This window comes from Suncus etruscus, chromosome 9 (assembly GCF_024139225.1).
Source record: "Suncus etruscus isolate mSunEtr1 chromosome 9, mSunEtr1.pri.cur, whole genome shotgun sequence".
NCBI classification, from domain to species: Eukaryota; Metazoa; Chordata; class Mammalia; order Eulipotyphla; family Soricidae; genus Suncus; species Suncus etruscus.
The window spans coordinates 101,991,264-102,007,219 of NC_064856.1; the positions used below are offsets into that span (position 1 = coordinate 101,991,264).

Here is a 15,956-nt window from a genome sequence, read left to right on the forward strand (position 1 = left end):
AAATATACTGTAAACATTGAAATAAAATTAATTCTTTGCCATGGCCTACAAGATTCTCCCAGGTATGATCCCTAACCACCTGCATCACTAGATTTACTTGTCTTTCTCTTCTTCCTAGTCCAATTCCCACAGTATTCCTTGAGGATGCCTTGAGGTACAAAGGATCCCTTTATACTTTCTCTTCCCTTTTTTAAGATGTTGTTCCCCAGATCTCCTGGCTCAGGCCCTTATTTTATTCTATTCTGTACTCAAATATTTGAGAAAGAGAAACAGATCTTCTATCTTTCCCATGTCTTCATCTGCCTTTGAATCATGCCTTATTTTATTCATCTACTGGCTACCTCATACCTAGTTGGCATAAATTTGTTCATAAATTATTGTTTATCTTAAGAACTAGAGAAATAAATCCAGGAAATCAAGAATACTCTTTTTTTTTGATTTGTGGTACATATTTTAAATATAGCTAAGTAATGTATTAATAAGTTCTAATTTATACTTTATACATTGTTTATAAATCATCCTTACCCAGTGTAAAGACTTATTTTTTATCTTGTTTTCTTTTGATTTATTTCTGTTAATTTATTCACAAAAGTACAGGTTGACTTTTCTCAGCTATTACTCACACATAGGAAAAGAATAGCACAAAAACTCAGGTGCTTCACTTTTTTCCCCCCAAATTCTTTGTTTTCTAAATCCAAAAACATTCATCATTGACCAAGTATGGTCTTTGTTATGTAGTATTCAAGGTGTCTTAAAGTCATCTTTATCTCAGTTTCTCTTTTTGGCTTTTGAGTTCCTGGAGGATAAGGACTGTGATTTATTCATTCTTTTAGTACCCAGATTAAGATATAGTAAATAAAAGACTCTCAATGGGAGAATAATTAGATAAAATGGATGCATATAGATTCATATCATTTCTATCTAAACTTGACCTGTTTTTTGTAGAAATTTTCTATTCTTTAATTAATTGTATTTTGTGTTCCAACCTTAATCTTAATTTCTATTCTCAGGCAAACGTCCCATTTATTTATGAGTGTATTCCTCGACCGGTCAGCTCACAGTTGATGGTTCTATACTGCAGACAGAATACAGTTACCCTGAGAACCCACTAACCAGAGGAAAAGAGGACCAGAACAGGCACAAGGGAAAGAGTGAACAGTTTAAACTAAATAATCTGGCTCTATCATGGATGGGTTTTATATCCAAAACAGACTAAATGAAACCAGAATAATGAGACACTTATAGATCTGTCCAACTCATGTTTACATAGCTGAGAAGATTTATTCTGACACCACTTTAGACTTAAAAGCTTAATAGACAACATCATTTATTTTCTTTCTAATAAAATGTTTTTTTTTTCTTTAAAATGTTGTTACTTGGCTGTTAAAGCAATATTTTACAAGGTAAATATAACTCTGTTCCATGATCCAAACAGTACCACTGTTTTGTTTATATAATTTCTCTATAACAAACTATCCCCAAATGTAGGAACTTTGACTATATACAGTTGTTTTATTGTTTTATCTCACAGTTGAATTGGATGTATTCACATAGCCAGTTTTCACTTGGGATTTCATAATTGTAGCTGATGCTGGTGACAGGTGAGTCCTTCACATGCAGGGTGATGGACTGGGAAGAGTCTGTGGCTAAGAACAGTTGGGGCTACTTGGCCATCTTTTTCTGACAATATGGAATCCCTCCACATGGTCTTTTCAGTGTGGCAGCTACAATGGAACTTCTATCAAACATAGTTGTTGGTGTTTATACATGTTAAGTCAGGGGTCCTGAGTTGCATGTACCAAGAATAAAGTGTCAACTACAAATTCTAATGGTGCTTTTTAGGTATCTTAAAAGTCATGTTACATCATCTCTGGGGTAGTATGAAGAAAAGCAATCCTCAGAAACCTCCAGGTTCAAGAGGAGAGAAACAGTCCCATCTGTAAATAGGGAAAAGAAAAAATTCTTCAAGAGCACATGAAGTGGAAAATATTGAGACAATTTTGTTTGGTAAAATATCAACTACTTTCTAATCTGTTAGTAACTTATTGACTCTCAATTATCTATTTTGACCTACTCATATTTTATATAAATGTGTTTTATGATGCCTGCTGTGATAAAGTCTTTTTCATATTAAACTAATTATTATATTAGAGAAAAAGAATGAAAGTTAATCTCATGGCTTGCCACAGAGACAGTTAACTGCTGAGTTGGGCCAGACTTCAATCAAATTTCTCATTGCAGATCCAAGACTCTGGTACTTCATGGGAAAACAGCTCTGTCAGATTTCACTTTTTTTTGTTGTTTTTGGGTCACACCTTGTGGCGCTCAGGGTTTACTCCTGGCTTGGTGCTCAGAAATCACTCCTGGCAGCTCGGGGGACCATATGGAATGCTGAGAATTGGACTGGGGTCCATTCCTGCATGCAAAGCTAATGCCCTACTGCTGTGCTATTGCTCCAGCCCCTCATGCTTCACCTTAACAGGATGGGTGGAATTTGCTAAAAACTGAGATACTTGAGGAAGCCTAGTTTGGTAACCTATACAAAAATTGGAGGGCTTAATATTCATAATGAAAAGTCAAATGTAACAGAAAGGTCTCAGTGGTACTATTTTGAAAGAAAGAAGGATGCTTATTTTCTCTTAAGAGATTGCATATCTATGAGATTTGAAAAAAAAATCTGTATAGACTGGGGATTGCCTAAGGAGGGCAGGAAGATTGGAGTTGGAAGTCAGGGGCAAGTTACAAATGAATACTTGAAGAAAAATATATCATGGTATATACACATCTATTGAATTACAAATAGCTTTGGGGATTATTCATTCCATTCTATAAAGAAAAAGATGAGCTTCAATGCTTAAAATAATTTTCTTGGATCATAGAGTTCAATCACAACTTTCTGATAAAGCTAAGATTTTAGAACCAAATTATAAGTTGTTTTTTTAAGTGTGGTTTTGGTAATATTGTTACAATAGTGCTTAAACTTATAGCATAGATGTACAAAATGACAGCATACCACCACCACCAAAGTGCCCTTTACTCCTCACCTCTCTTTTTATGTCACCCCTGGTCTAATCTTCATTATACCTATTGTATATTAATAAGTTTTGTTTGTCATTTTTCAATATTTGTCTATGCCCTAGTTTTGCCTCTCTCTTCCACAGATGAGTAAGATAATTCAGCATTTATTCTTCTTCCTTTTGCTCATTTTGTTTTACATATTACACATCAGTTCCATACAACTGCATGATTATATCTTTTACTTAGAGCTCATAATATTCCACTGAATATCTATAGTGGATATCTATCACTAAATAATTATTCTACTGAATAACTATCTATCTATCTATCTATCTATCTATCTATCTATCTATCTATCTATCTATCTATCTCCATATCATGTCATGACTGCTTTACTCATTCAATTGTTATTGCATATTTGAGTTGTTTCCATATCCTGATTATTACTATTATAAACAAAGCCATATTCATATCTTTTTAAATGAGTTTTTTTGTGATTTAAGGTAGATGCCAAGAAATGGAATTATTGAGTTGTGTGGATTTATTTTTTTTAGTTTTGTCCAGGACTCTCCATTCTGTTTTCCCTAGAAGTAGAACCAACAAACATTCCCACAACAATGAATGAGAACTACACATTTTTAGACAAAACAACAACAAAACCCCAAAAAGAAAAAAAAAAACTTTTTCCTTCCATACTACAGTGAAATTGTTATAAATATTATATTTCTTAGTAGTAGTTTAGTCCAGAGTTGGATTTTTTTTTGTTTTTTGTTTTTGTTTCTTTTCAGGCCACACCTGTTTGATGCTCAGGGGTTACTCCTGGCTAAGCGCTCAGAAATTGCCCCTGGCTTGGGAGGACCATATGGGACGCCAGAGATCTAACCACAGTCCTTCCTTGGCTAGTGCTTGCAAGGCAGACACCTGACCTCTAGCACCACCTCGCCGGCCCCCAGAGTTGGATATTTTTAAAAAGAGGTTTTGGACAGGGAAAATGTATCCTCTAGGAAGCTGGAGCGTGCTTTTTGAGTACATGTCTAGAAAACCAACTATTAGGCCTCTAGGCTCACAAAATCACTCCTGTGCCTATGGTCAGTGATTCTTTAGTATGTCAGGATCTCCTGAGGGAATTTTTAGAATACAAATGTCTTATCCCTTCACTGGCATCTATGTTAGTAGATCTAGAGAGAGGTTTGTAGGGAAAGCAGTCAAAGAGACTTTGTAGTCTAACTTATATCTCATAGAAGTTTGAGGTTTCCCATCAGTCAAATTTCCCTGGCAGCTAATTAAAGAGTTGCATAGTTGTATATAGTATTCAAGATAAATCACAGTCCTGCTCAAATGGGTTTGAAGTGATTAGAACACTACTTTGCTTCAATTTACTCTAGGAGAATCTATAATTTCCTAGTAACTTGTATTTGTTGAGACACCACTACACCCAGAAATGGATGCTAATCACCTACTCTCTGAGGGGTTATTCTATAAGCAAGAATAATTCCTGATACACAGTTGCCTTGAACTGGGATCCACACCTTCTTGGGGTTCTCATTTATCACCCTCACATCTCACGCTTAGAAAAACTGGGACTTATGAGGCCTCTGAGACACATATGACTATATATGTGACTGTCCCAGATTCTTCTTTAAAGCTTTCTGAATTCTCAATTCATGTTTTATATTTTGAGTTTAGTTAAAAATCTGAACCCAAGATCACTGTCACAGATTGAGTAGAGCTAGTATTATACTGTTGAAGGATGCAGATTTACTCAAGCAAACTCCCCCAAGTACTTCTGATGAGCCATCTCAGTTCAAAACAACTGGGAGTGATGGTTTCATTTTGGAGATGAAACAACAGGTTCAGAAAAGTGGTCTAGCATACCCAAAGACTCAAAGTTGATTATTCAGAACAGAGCCAAGTCTAGAACTAATTTATTCTAAATGCATGGTCTTTGGTCTTCCATTCAAGTACAATTCCTAAGATGTGTTTTTTTACTTATTTACTTATTTATTTATTCATTTATTTATTTTTTATAACATAGTTCTGAGGAACTACACAAGATGAAGCAGATTTTGTGTGACTTAAAATAATTATTTTTAGAGAAATACTAGATATGGTATCACTCTTTGAGAGCTTTCTACTAACTGAAAACTGAAAAGTGTAAGGTGGTATTGGAAGTCAAGAAGGATACCATTACTCCTTCTAAGTTGAAGACAAAGCAAAAACTTTGAAGGTCAATAAATTAGAGTTGAAAACCAAACAAAAAAAAATAGCCTGTCTCTTATCAATTGTGGATGACCCGGGAATCTGTAGCTGAGAAGCCAACCCATGTATTAGAAGAACAAAGCACTACTCCATCATCTGATCCCCGAGTCACTACGAAGAGGAAAGAAGACAACTATGCTCTTGTATTTGCTATGAAGGTCAAAGCCAACAAGCATATTAACAAGCTGGGGAAAAGCTCTGTGACTTCTATGATATCAAGGTCAACTCCCTGATCAGACATGTTGGAGAGAAGGCATATGTTTGGCTGGCTCCTGACTAGAGTGCCTTGGATGAAGCCAACAAAATTGAGAACATATAAACTGAGTCCAGCTGGATAATACTAAACATACTTTATTTTAACCCTAAAAAACCAAAGACTTTTGCTTCATTTAGTTTAGAGTTGTTTCTCAGTAAATAAAATTTTAAGGAAAGCTGACCTGGAGAAATCTGAATTGACTAAAGAAATACTATCTTCAAAGATGCTATAGCTCTATGGTAGATGTTATTGAAATAATAAACAATGGTAATCACATATCTTATAGCTGACATACTAACATAGTTTATACTTAAGAAGAGTGTTACTGTTGCAAATTATATCTTGTTTACCATGTCAGAGAAATGTGGAAGAAAACCCCAAACCTCAAGGTTGGAATAGGGTGTACAGATATCTAAAAGTTCATCAAGAGTTGAATCATCACAACTATGGCATGAAAATTTTGGGTAGAACTATTCCTCTGATTATGTGGGTCAGAGGAATTTAAAAGTCCAAGACCTCAAAGAAAGGGATCTTATCCTACCAGTGAACTTTCTTAGGGTACCTTTCATGTCCTTGTTCCTCAGGCTATAGATAAAGGGGTTCATCATAGGCGTCACCACAGTGAACAGCACAGCACCAATCTTATTTGTGTCCTCAGGATGAGTAGATGAGGGGAAAAAGTAAATCCCTACAATGGTTCCATAGAAAAGTAACACAACTGTCAGGTGAGAGCCACAGGTAGAGAAGGCTTTCCACTTTCCCTCGGTGGATGAGATTCTCAAGACAGCCTTGACAATGCAGATGTAGGAGAAAAGGATGAGGGCAAAGGGAAAGGTGATGACTGATAGGCCCAGGATCAACAGTATCAACTCATTGATCATTGTGTCTGAGCAAGACAGTTTGAGCAGAGGTGCCAGGTCACAGAAGAAATGTGGGATGCTGTTGCCATCACAGAAGAGTAATCGAATGAGAAGAAGAGTGTGTGTCAGAGCCACCATGTTACTGAGGACCCAGGGGATGACTGTGAGCAAAATGCAGAGCCTGGGTTGCATGATGGTCATATAGTTCAGAGGGTAGCAGATAGCTACAAAACGGTCATAGGCCATGACACCCAAGAGGAAATTGTCAATGACCACGAACACAATAGAAAAGTACATCTGGGTCACACAGCTTTCATAGGAGATGGATTGGCTCTTGGTCTGAATATTCATCAGCATTTTGGGGACTGAGGTAGAAATGGAGGAAATATCAGCAAAGGATAAGTTGGCCAGGAAGAGATACATGGGGGTGTGGAGGTATGAATCCAAGCTGATAGCTAGAATGATGAGTCCATTCCCAATGACAGTGATGAGGTACATCCCCAGGAAAAGAACAAAGAGGAACTTCTGGTGTTCATCTTCACTGGAAAGTCCCAGCAGGAGAAATTCCGAGATGGTGGTCTGATTTTCTTGATTCATTCTTTAAATCAGCTCTAAAAAGGTTTTCAGACCCTCACCATAAACCTCAACGTGATACCTAATGCAGTTGTCACCAGTCCAAGAGAGTGGGCACTTCTGGCAAAAAGAAAATAGAGAGTAGAATGGGCTTATCAGAAAGACATAAAACCCTGGAAAGCAAAGAAAGCCCAAGAATAGGCATGAAAAATGCATATCCTAAGAAGTTAAAAATGAAACGGATTCTAAGACCTTTCACATTGTTTGCCTTTCTCTTGAAATCCAAGATTCTAAGTGTTTGGAGGAAGAGAAGATGTTATCTCCCAGATTCTCTTAATATCCTTTCATGTGTGACCTTATTCTTATCTGTGTTAGGTGGAGGATGCCAAAGGAGTAGCCCTTGAAGAAGGAGTCCAGAGATAAGAGACCAGAAATTGACTTCATTTATGAGTAGATATTAGGTGAATAATAAAGTTTAGAAGACTCATATGAACCTACTACTGTTGTTTGTCGTTTTGTTTTTAAATCACACCCAGTTGTGTTATGTGCTTGCTCTTGGTACTCTTGGCTCTGTGCTTGGGGACCATTCTTGGCAGTGTTTGGGGGACAATACATGGGTTGGGGACTGAGCCTGGGTCGATCTTGTGCTAGACAAGCACCCTCCTCATTGTATTATCTCTTTGATCAACTAGTGTTTGATTATAGCTAAAGATCGTGACTTACAAAAATGATCCCACTATGACAGGAGCAGGGATATGCAGAGTAGGGAATTCTACCATACCATCATACACCATATGGATACTGCAGGAAGTGGTTGGGATCTAGTCTCTTTCCTAATATTTTAAACTTGAATCAGACTGCTTGGTGGATAGAAGCCTGAGGTTGTAAGAAATCAGGTACTGGCTTTTTTGGAAAGAGGGAGCACATGGAGAGAAGGAAATTCACTGTCCTGTGACAGAACTGCTTAATGAAGTCCCTGAAAGAGTCTGAAGGTTTCAAACATCATTTCAGGACATGTGTCAAATCATTCATGCTGACTGATTGGAGGTTCTTCCATCTTTCCTCCTTCGTCTACATGTCCCCAAGCTATCTTAACCAGCAAGGGAAGATGCATGCTTTGAAGGATGTGAAATTGAAATTTTAAGATGGGCTATTCTTTGGAATATATGTAGGTGGGTCTTTGATACTAAAGCAAACTTGTTCTTTTAAAATAAAGTGACCAGAAAGCTATGGGGAGCCCCCCATGGAGTTATCTATAGAGAAGGGAGCATAAATTAGACAGAATGTGTCTCTTTTCTAGAAGGCAATGACTTTTTTTCTACTGGAAAGAATATATTAGCTTGAAAATTCAGAGGTTTGACCTTTCTACTTTTCTAGTAGTGCTTCTCTCTAACTTTTTTTTTCTCTTTTCTACTTATCTCCCAAGTCACTGCTCTCTCAAAAATGATAGATTCAAGTCCTCAAGTAGTATTATTTCTGTGCCAATTACAGAAAACAGGAAAGCCATATTTCTGGGATTCTGGACAATTGAAGGGCAGTGGAAATTGAGAGAAAAAACAGGGCTTGCCTGTATCTATACCTCAGGACAGATTTCAGACGGGCTATGGATGATTCTATGACCTGTCAGCCCTGGACTGAAGTGGGATTTACTAGAATAGAAAATTGTAATGTAAATTTTAATTTGTTTTTTTTTTCTGAAGATATGTATTTATTTGTATTTAAATAGCTTTTTACTTTATTTTTATGATTTTTAAGTGATTGAGTCTGTGGTGTATAATACTGATAATAATGTTAGAACTGTTTAAAACAATAATATCAAAATATATATATATACATATATATTTTCTCTGTTTAGTGCTGTTATACCTTGTTTCCTCCCAGATTACTAAGATTCCTCCACCCTCTGAGATCCATGTCTCTTGCTCCCTTCAACCCCATATTTTGCCCCCTTCAACCCTATATCTTGGCCATAGATCAGGTCTGGGAAATTGTAGATTTGAGGTGACAATCTGTAATCTCACCTTCCTCTCTACCTCTATCTTCTAACCAACAGTCCCACCCAAGTCCCTTAGACTCCTTCCTAGCTGATTGAGCGCAGCTCTGACATCTTAAAAGGCTCACCTTTGGAAGATGGTCTACTCTAGGAAGCTTCTGGAATCCAGACACATTGACTGCTTCGTTTCCTGATGAGCGGGTAGCAGTGGGAACAGTTAATGTGTTTTCCACAACAAGACACTTTCCCCAAGCATCAGAATTAACAGTTATGGTACTGGACTCACTTGGGATATTTAGCTCCTTCTACATCTCTTGGGATAATCTCCCTGCAGTGTTTTTCTCAAGCACTGTTGTTTTCACATCCTCAGATTCATTGAGGTAAATGGGGAATAGGCAGGCAGCTCTGCTTTTTCTTCTTATTTTTTTCTTTTAAGTTCCTCTTTGTTAAATTCCTTCACTTGGGATTATGACCCATGAGACATTCCATTTCCAGTGGAAAGGTATCTTGAGGGTTTCCTGTCCTGTTTGAATGAATGGCAGTTTTTGGAAGGGAATTGGAGAGTCAGAGGATCTCTACCCAGGGTGTTCAGTTGTAAATAATAACAAAATATTTGGTTTTTAATTTTGGGTGGAGGTGATCGGGGTGTACATCTAGCAATGCTTAGGGATTATTTCTGTCTTTGTGCTTAGGAATTACTCTTGGTGGTGCTTTGGGAATTATATGAGATTTCTGAGTTTTAACCTGTGTTGGTTCCATACCAGGCAAATGCCCTATCTGTTGTATTATTGCTCTGGCTTTGACTCCAACTTTTTAATATGTAGAAGATATTGGGTTGTTCATGAATCTGTAAGCAAGACTAGAAAAAATAAACTGAATAAGACAGGAATAAAGAAGTCTGGATAGTCAGAGATGAAGTAAAAATGAACAAATCCCTTTTGCTAATGCTTGCATTAAAATGCTAAATACATGTTCATGAAGCATTATATAGTCCTAATGTTGTGTTTGTCCCTTTTCCACCAAATTCATGTTTATACCTAACTTCAATTGATGGTTTTAGAAGGTTGAGCCTTTGGGATGTGATTAGGTCTTAAGCACAGATGCCTCATCAATGAAACTAGTATTAATAAAAGAATCATGAGATCTTTTATGTCCCTTTTTGCCAGGACAGTACAAGATGGAAAGAACCAACAGACACCCAGGAAGTAGGTACTCACTAGACATGGAATCTTCTTGTGCCTAGATCTTGAACTTCTAACCTTATTAGCTATTATGCTTAGTTAAAGGGAGTAAGACAAAATTATTGCCTTAGTTTGGGTCTTCTAAGGAAACAGAGCCTAAATCAATATTTATTTGGAAAGTAAAACCCCAAGAGTAGGGAGAAGGAGATGGCAGGAACCAAACGAGACAAGATGCACCACTATGCGATGAAATGTCTTAGGGCCAGAGTAGTTCTCAGTGAGCATGGACAAACTGAGATTCCTCTGAAAGGAGAATCTAAGGCTCAGTCTAAACTTTGTTCTTATTGCCTTTTAATAATTTATTAATTAAAAATTAAATCACCATGAGACACAGAATTAGAGAGTTGCTGATAGTTGAGTTTTGGCCATACTGGGGAAATTGGTGGTAGAAAATGAACACTGGTAAAGGAATGGTTGTTGAAATTTTGTTCTTATTTCTTAATGTAAATGTATTCTAGAAACTTCCTTCTCTAGACTGGTTTTGCTGTGTCCCACATGCGCAGATCAAGCACATCTTTACTCATGTTTTCAGATATTCTAAATTCTCTTCTTTGATTTTCTCACTTACCCAATATTAGTTAATAATAGGCTGCTTAGTCTCTGCATTTTCCCTCCCAAATTTTTTGTCTAGTTTTTGTTTTTGGGCCACACCCATTGATGCTCAGGGGTTACTCCTGGCTATCAGTTCAGAAATCGCTCCTGGCTTGGGGGACCATATGGGACACCAGGGGGATCAAACCTAGGCTAGTGCTTGCAAGGCAGATGCCTTACCTCTAGTGCCACCGCTCGGGTCCCATACCTCCCAAATTTTATGGATAATTTTTACCTTTATAGTACTGCACTTTGAAAAGATGACTGCTATACTTTAAATCTTCATAGCTCTTTTAGGACACTTGTTTGTGTCTCAGCATATGGTCTATCCTAGAGGAGGATATTCAATGTTCACTGAAGAATGCACATTTGTCCTTTTGGGAAGGAAGAACCATGTAAATGTCTATTTTGTGCAGTTCTTCCAACTCCTTATTGATTTTTTTCTTCATTGATCTAGCCTATGAGAACAGAGAGATGATGAAGTCCCCTACTACTATTATGCATGTCCCTCTTCAGGCCTGTTAATGGTTGCTTTATAAATTTTTATTTGGTGCATATCAGAGTTGTCTTCTTAATGCATCAGTCCCATAATCTTAACATAATGTCTATCCCTATTTGTTATTGCCTTTTAAAAATTTGTAATATATATTTTCTGACATAGTATGGTCATTCAAGTCTTTTGTATTCTACCATTTGCTTAGAAGATCATTTTTTTTTCTTTCCTTATTTTTTTCCCCTTAACGGGGACTGTGAGAAGGAGGCTGTCAGGAACAACACCTGAATTCATGTAGTGGTAGCAGAAATGGAGCTCTTGGCCTCAACCTTGTGTTGAGCATTTCTTACATTACTGAGTCACTTCTTTGTCCTTTTTTGCAAGGATTCCAAACAGCAGAATTGTTAAAATTACTTTAACACATTTGTCAACATTGGGGTTTAATTTGCAACCAATCAGAGTGAGCAAGCACTTTAAACCAGAGCACCATCTTCTGGGTTCATGGTTTTGGGTCCTTATATAATTGATTTTAAGTTGTTTGCTTTGACTCTGTTCTTATCATCAACCTTCAAGACAACTCTGAACAGCAGAAGAGAGAAACTTAACTTGACTTCAGGGTTTACATATGGCTGCTGTCCGGGGTTAGAAAGGAGCAGTGGTTGAAAGGAGCAGTGACGCCACCTGCTGAAGGGACCTAGGAACAGCAGGGATAGTGAATGTGCTGAGTCAAGGCAGGAAAAACTAAAAACAGCAGGGTATGAATAACAGAGGGCAGTGCTGCAGCTACTAGACACAAAGTTCCTTATTCTAACATTGGCTGGCACTGATTAGGTGCTTAGTCACCGAATATTAATTTCATATAGTTTTCTGGCACTCTGAGTGAAAGAAACAAAGGCTGCTAGTTGAGATGGATGAAAAGGATGCAACAGGACGTCTATTCTAATTTTATTTTATTTTTTTAATCCTACGTTTGCATCTTAAGCAATTACAAAAACAATGTCTTCAAATAAAAGAAATATTTTATTAAAAAAATTTTTAGAGCCACACCCAGTGGTGTTCAGAGGTTACTCCTTGCTCTGTGCTCAGAAATCGCTGCTGGCTCGGGGGTCCATATAGGATCCCGGGGATCGAACCTGCATCTGTTCTGGGTCAGCTGTGTGCAAGGCAAACGCCTTACCGCTGTGCTACCACTTTGTCCCCACTTTTTTTTTTTTAAGATATCTTTATAAATAGTCCTCATGGCACATTTTAGAGGGTAAATTATTATTGATGCTGCCCCTTCAGGAAGCAGATCCAAGAAAGTGATGAAAGTGGTGATGATGGTCTTGACTTCACAATGGACATGTCTGAAAACCCTCCTGAGAGTTTTGTCCCAAGGTTTTCCAAATATATTCAAAAACTGCAAGGAAAAATGAATGTCACTCGTGATGGTAAATATGGCCAGCAATCCCTGTCAGCTGCAGAGTGTGGGGGGAAAAAGATCAACATCCTCTCCTTATTCTTGAGCATGATTCATTATTGGAGAAAACTACCTGGTCTCCACCATCCCTCAACCCTCAACTGGCTTAGGAGGCAACTTTCCCGACAATGACATTCCTGAGAGCGCCCTTGACATCCTTGTTCCGCAGGGTGTAAATCAAGGGATTGAGCAAAGGGGTGACAAAGGTGTAGACCAGGGCAATTTGGCGGTCCTCATCTTCAGAGGTGCTGGAGCGGGGGCGCAGGTAAACCAGGCTGCAACAACCATACTGCAGCAGGACCACGGTGAGGTGGGAAGAGCAGGTGGAGAAGGCCCGACGGCGGCCCTCGGCCGAGCGGATGCGCAGGATGGCAAAGGCGATGAACACATAGGAGATGCAGATGAGCAGGAAGGGCAAAGTAAGTACCAGGATGCCAACCACGTAGAGCACAGCCTGGTGCACTCGGGTGTCGGCACAGGCCAGCCTCAGGACGGGTGGCACGTCACAGAGAAAGTGGTTGATCTGTCGCCTGTGGCCGCAGAAGGGCAGGGTGAAGATCAAGGTCGTGAGCTGCAGGGACAGGAAGAGTGCCAGGCCCAGGGCACCCGTCACCATCTGCACACACAGCCTCTGGGTCATGATGAGCGTGTAGTGCAGCGGGTGGCAGATGGCCACATAGCGATCATAAGCCATGACTGCCAAGAGGAAGCAGTCGGTGCTGCCAAGGGTGATGAAGAAGAACATTTGGGCCCCACAGCCCGCCAGTGGAATGGGCTTCTGGGCCCCCAAGATATTGGCAAGCATCAGGGGCACCACCACGGTGGTGTAGCAGATTTCCAGCAAAGACAGATTGCATAGGAAGAAATACATGGGGGTGCGGAGGGAGCTGTGGGTGCAGACCACCGTGATGATGGCCGTGTTGCCGCACAGGATCATCAGGTAGAGGAGGAGGAAGAGAAGGAAGAGGAGAACCTGGAATTCAGGGACCGAGGTGAAGGCTTGGAACACAAACTCGGTGGGGCCAGATTGGTTGAACTCGGGGCTCTGGGCGACCATGGCCTCCTGCAAGACAAGATCAGACAGAGAAGGGCTCGGAACTGTCTGCATCAAAACACATCAGGGATTTAGAATTTTGACTTGGATTCAGGACAACCTCGCCCACATTTCCAAGAGTGAGTCCAGTATCCCATCCAGCACAGCACTGGAGGAATGAATGGGAATGATTGATATGAATGGGAATGAATAGATATAAATGGGAATGAATGGGAATGAATGGATAAAATCTCGTGCGGTATATTTTTTGTACTGTAAATAGTCTTTAGACAGGGGACAGAGACTCATTGGAATATGTTTCTGGAGACTAAGTGGTATGACTTTTGCATTTCTTTTAAATATATTTTTCAATTCCACACTGTTTTATTTAGCTGCCTATTTTCATCTACTGTAGGTAAGCTCATGTGTTTTACAACTGTGATGATAGATCTGTCTCCGTGCACACAGTTTGGTATTTATATACCAATATATATTGGTATATATACCTCATTTTGGTATTTATATATGTTTAATTTGTTTACTTATTTTTGGTTTAGGGGAACACACACAATGATGCTCTGGGTTTACGCCTGGTTCTGTGCTCAGGAATTACTTCTGTCGTTGTTCAGGGGACCATATAGGATACGTAGGATGGAACCCTGGTTAGTCACAATCAAGGCCAATGAGCTACCCACTATTCTCTTTAGACCTTCAGACTTTGATACTTTAAATTCAAATAACAGGGCCCAGAGAGGTAGCACAGCGGCGTTTGCCTTGCAAGCAGCCGATCCAGGACCAAAGGTGGTTGGTTCGAATCCCAGTGTCCCATATGGTCCCCCGTGCCTGCCAGGAGCTATTTCTGAGCAGACAGCCAGGAGTAACCCCTGAGCACCGCCGGGTGTGGCCTAAAAACCGAAAACAAACAAAAAAATTCAAATAACAAAGCCTAAATCTTTACTTGTGTTTCATTATTTTAAAATGTATAATATTTTCAAATGGACACATGGATTCATTTTTTTGTGAACAGGCTATCATGCATATATATACAGCTTATTTTCTACAGTTTAAGCACGTATGTTCACTCCTAAGTTACAGAACACAATAATTTATTCATCAGTTGCTCACTTTTTATCCCTTGCCTTAACTTCAAACAAAATTAATTCACTGCCTTTTTTTGCAATCATTTTTGATATATTCCTTATGTATTTCCTTTCATGTGAATATTTTTTTCTAAATTTACAACCACGAGTGTACACTTTAGGACCCAGAGAATTTCATGAGAGAGAACTGCTACCTAGGCAAGTAAAAATTAAAGTGGCATTATGTTAGGTAAGAAAAGATAAAAGGGTACTAAAAATGAAATAGAGTAGAAGTCTATATTGAACAAGTGATCCAATAAAAATTTTGTAAGCAACTTGGAAAAGAAAAATTCCTATAAATTATAGATTTCTGGGTTGAACTACAACTTTATTTTCAACATAAAAATCTAAGAAACAATATTTTCAAAGTTATAAGAAAATCACGTTCTTTGAAGGCATTCAACACCCAGACTTTAGCAATTTATGTTCAAAAGCAAAAGAAACAATAGCAGCAAGAGACCCAAACATCAACAAGCTACACATAAAAGGGACCTGTTACACTAGCAGTTCAGGGGGCAAAGATTGGAGGCATGGGATGTATGCTGGGAACAGGGGCAGAGGGAGGTCAACACTGGTGGTGGGAATGGCCCTAATTCACTGTCACACTGTACCTTAAATATAACTGTGAAAGACTTGTAATTCACATTAGTCTCAATAAAAATTGAAAAAAAAAGAAGCAAAAAGCAAAGGAAGAAATTGTCTTATTTACAGAGGTTTAGAAAATACATCCTTCCCAATACACTTAAAAAATTCCTTAACACAGGGAAGTATTGGTGAGTTAGAAAAATAGTATTGTGAATTAGGCACCACATATGTTCCCCCAAGCCTTCTCTTTTTGCCAAGAGGAAAACAAACACTACAGGAAGGGGAGAACCAAAAATAAGTAAATAAATATAATACATTGGGCATTTTATATGAAGGTGGATGTGACATGGTAACATATTTTGAAGAGGTATGAAATTGAACCCCTATAAATGTAATCTTGTTAACTAACATTACTTCAATTAAAAATGTCAAAAATGTTTTGTGATCTAAGTGATT

The 15,956-nt window shown here is 38.5% G+C and overlaps 3 protein-coding genes across 3 annotated transcripts in view; all 3 read right to left on the reverse strand.

Moving 5' to 3' along the window:
* Nucleotides 1-15,956, reverse strand: part of SSRP1 (structure specific recognition protein 1) — a 1,220,984-nt gene that overhangs the window by 949,690 nt on the left and 255,338 nt on the right. The gene's annotated exons all lie outside the window — the stretch shown is intronic.
* Nucleotides 6,025-7,014, reverse strand: LOC126018718 (olfactory receptor 1S1-like). The gene has a single exon (XM_049780815.1). It carries the CDS (start codon nucleotides 6,988-6,990, stop codon nucleotides 6,025-6,027), a length of 966 nt encoding a protein of 321 aa, XP_049636772.1. The 5' UTR covers nucleotides 6,991-7,014.
* Nucleotides 12,850-13,800, reverse strand: LOC126018719 (olfactory receptor 10Q1). The gene has a single exon (XM_049780816.1). The coding sequence runs from the start codon at nucleotides 13,798-13,800 to the stop codon at nucleotides 12,850-12,852; it is 951 nt and encodes a 316-aa protein (XP_049636773.1).

What these genes read in the sequence shown, in the direction of transcription:
- LOC126018718 (XM_049780815.1), bottom strand. Translation starts at nt 6,990, where the DNA reads ATGAATCAAGAAAATCAGACCACCATCTCGGAATTTCTCCTGCTGGGA.
- LOC126018719 (XM_049780816.1), bottom strand. Translation starts at nt 13,800, where the DNA reads ATGGTCGCCCAGAGCCCCGAGTTCAACCAATCTGGCCCCACCGAGTTT.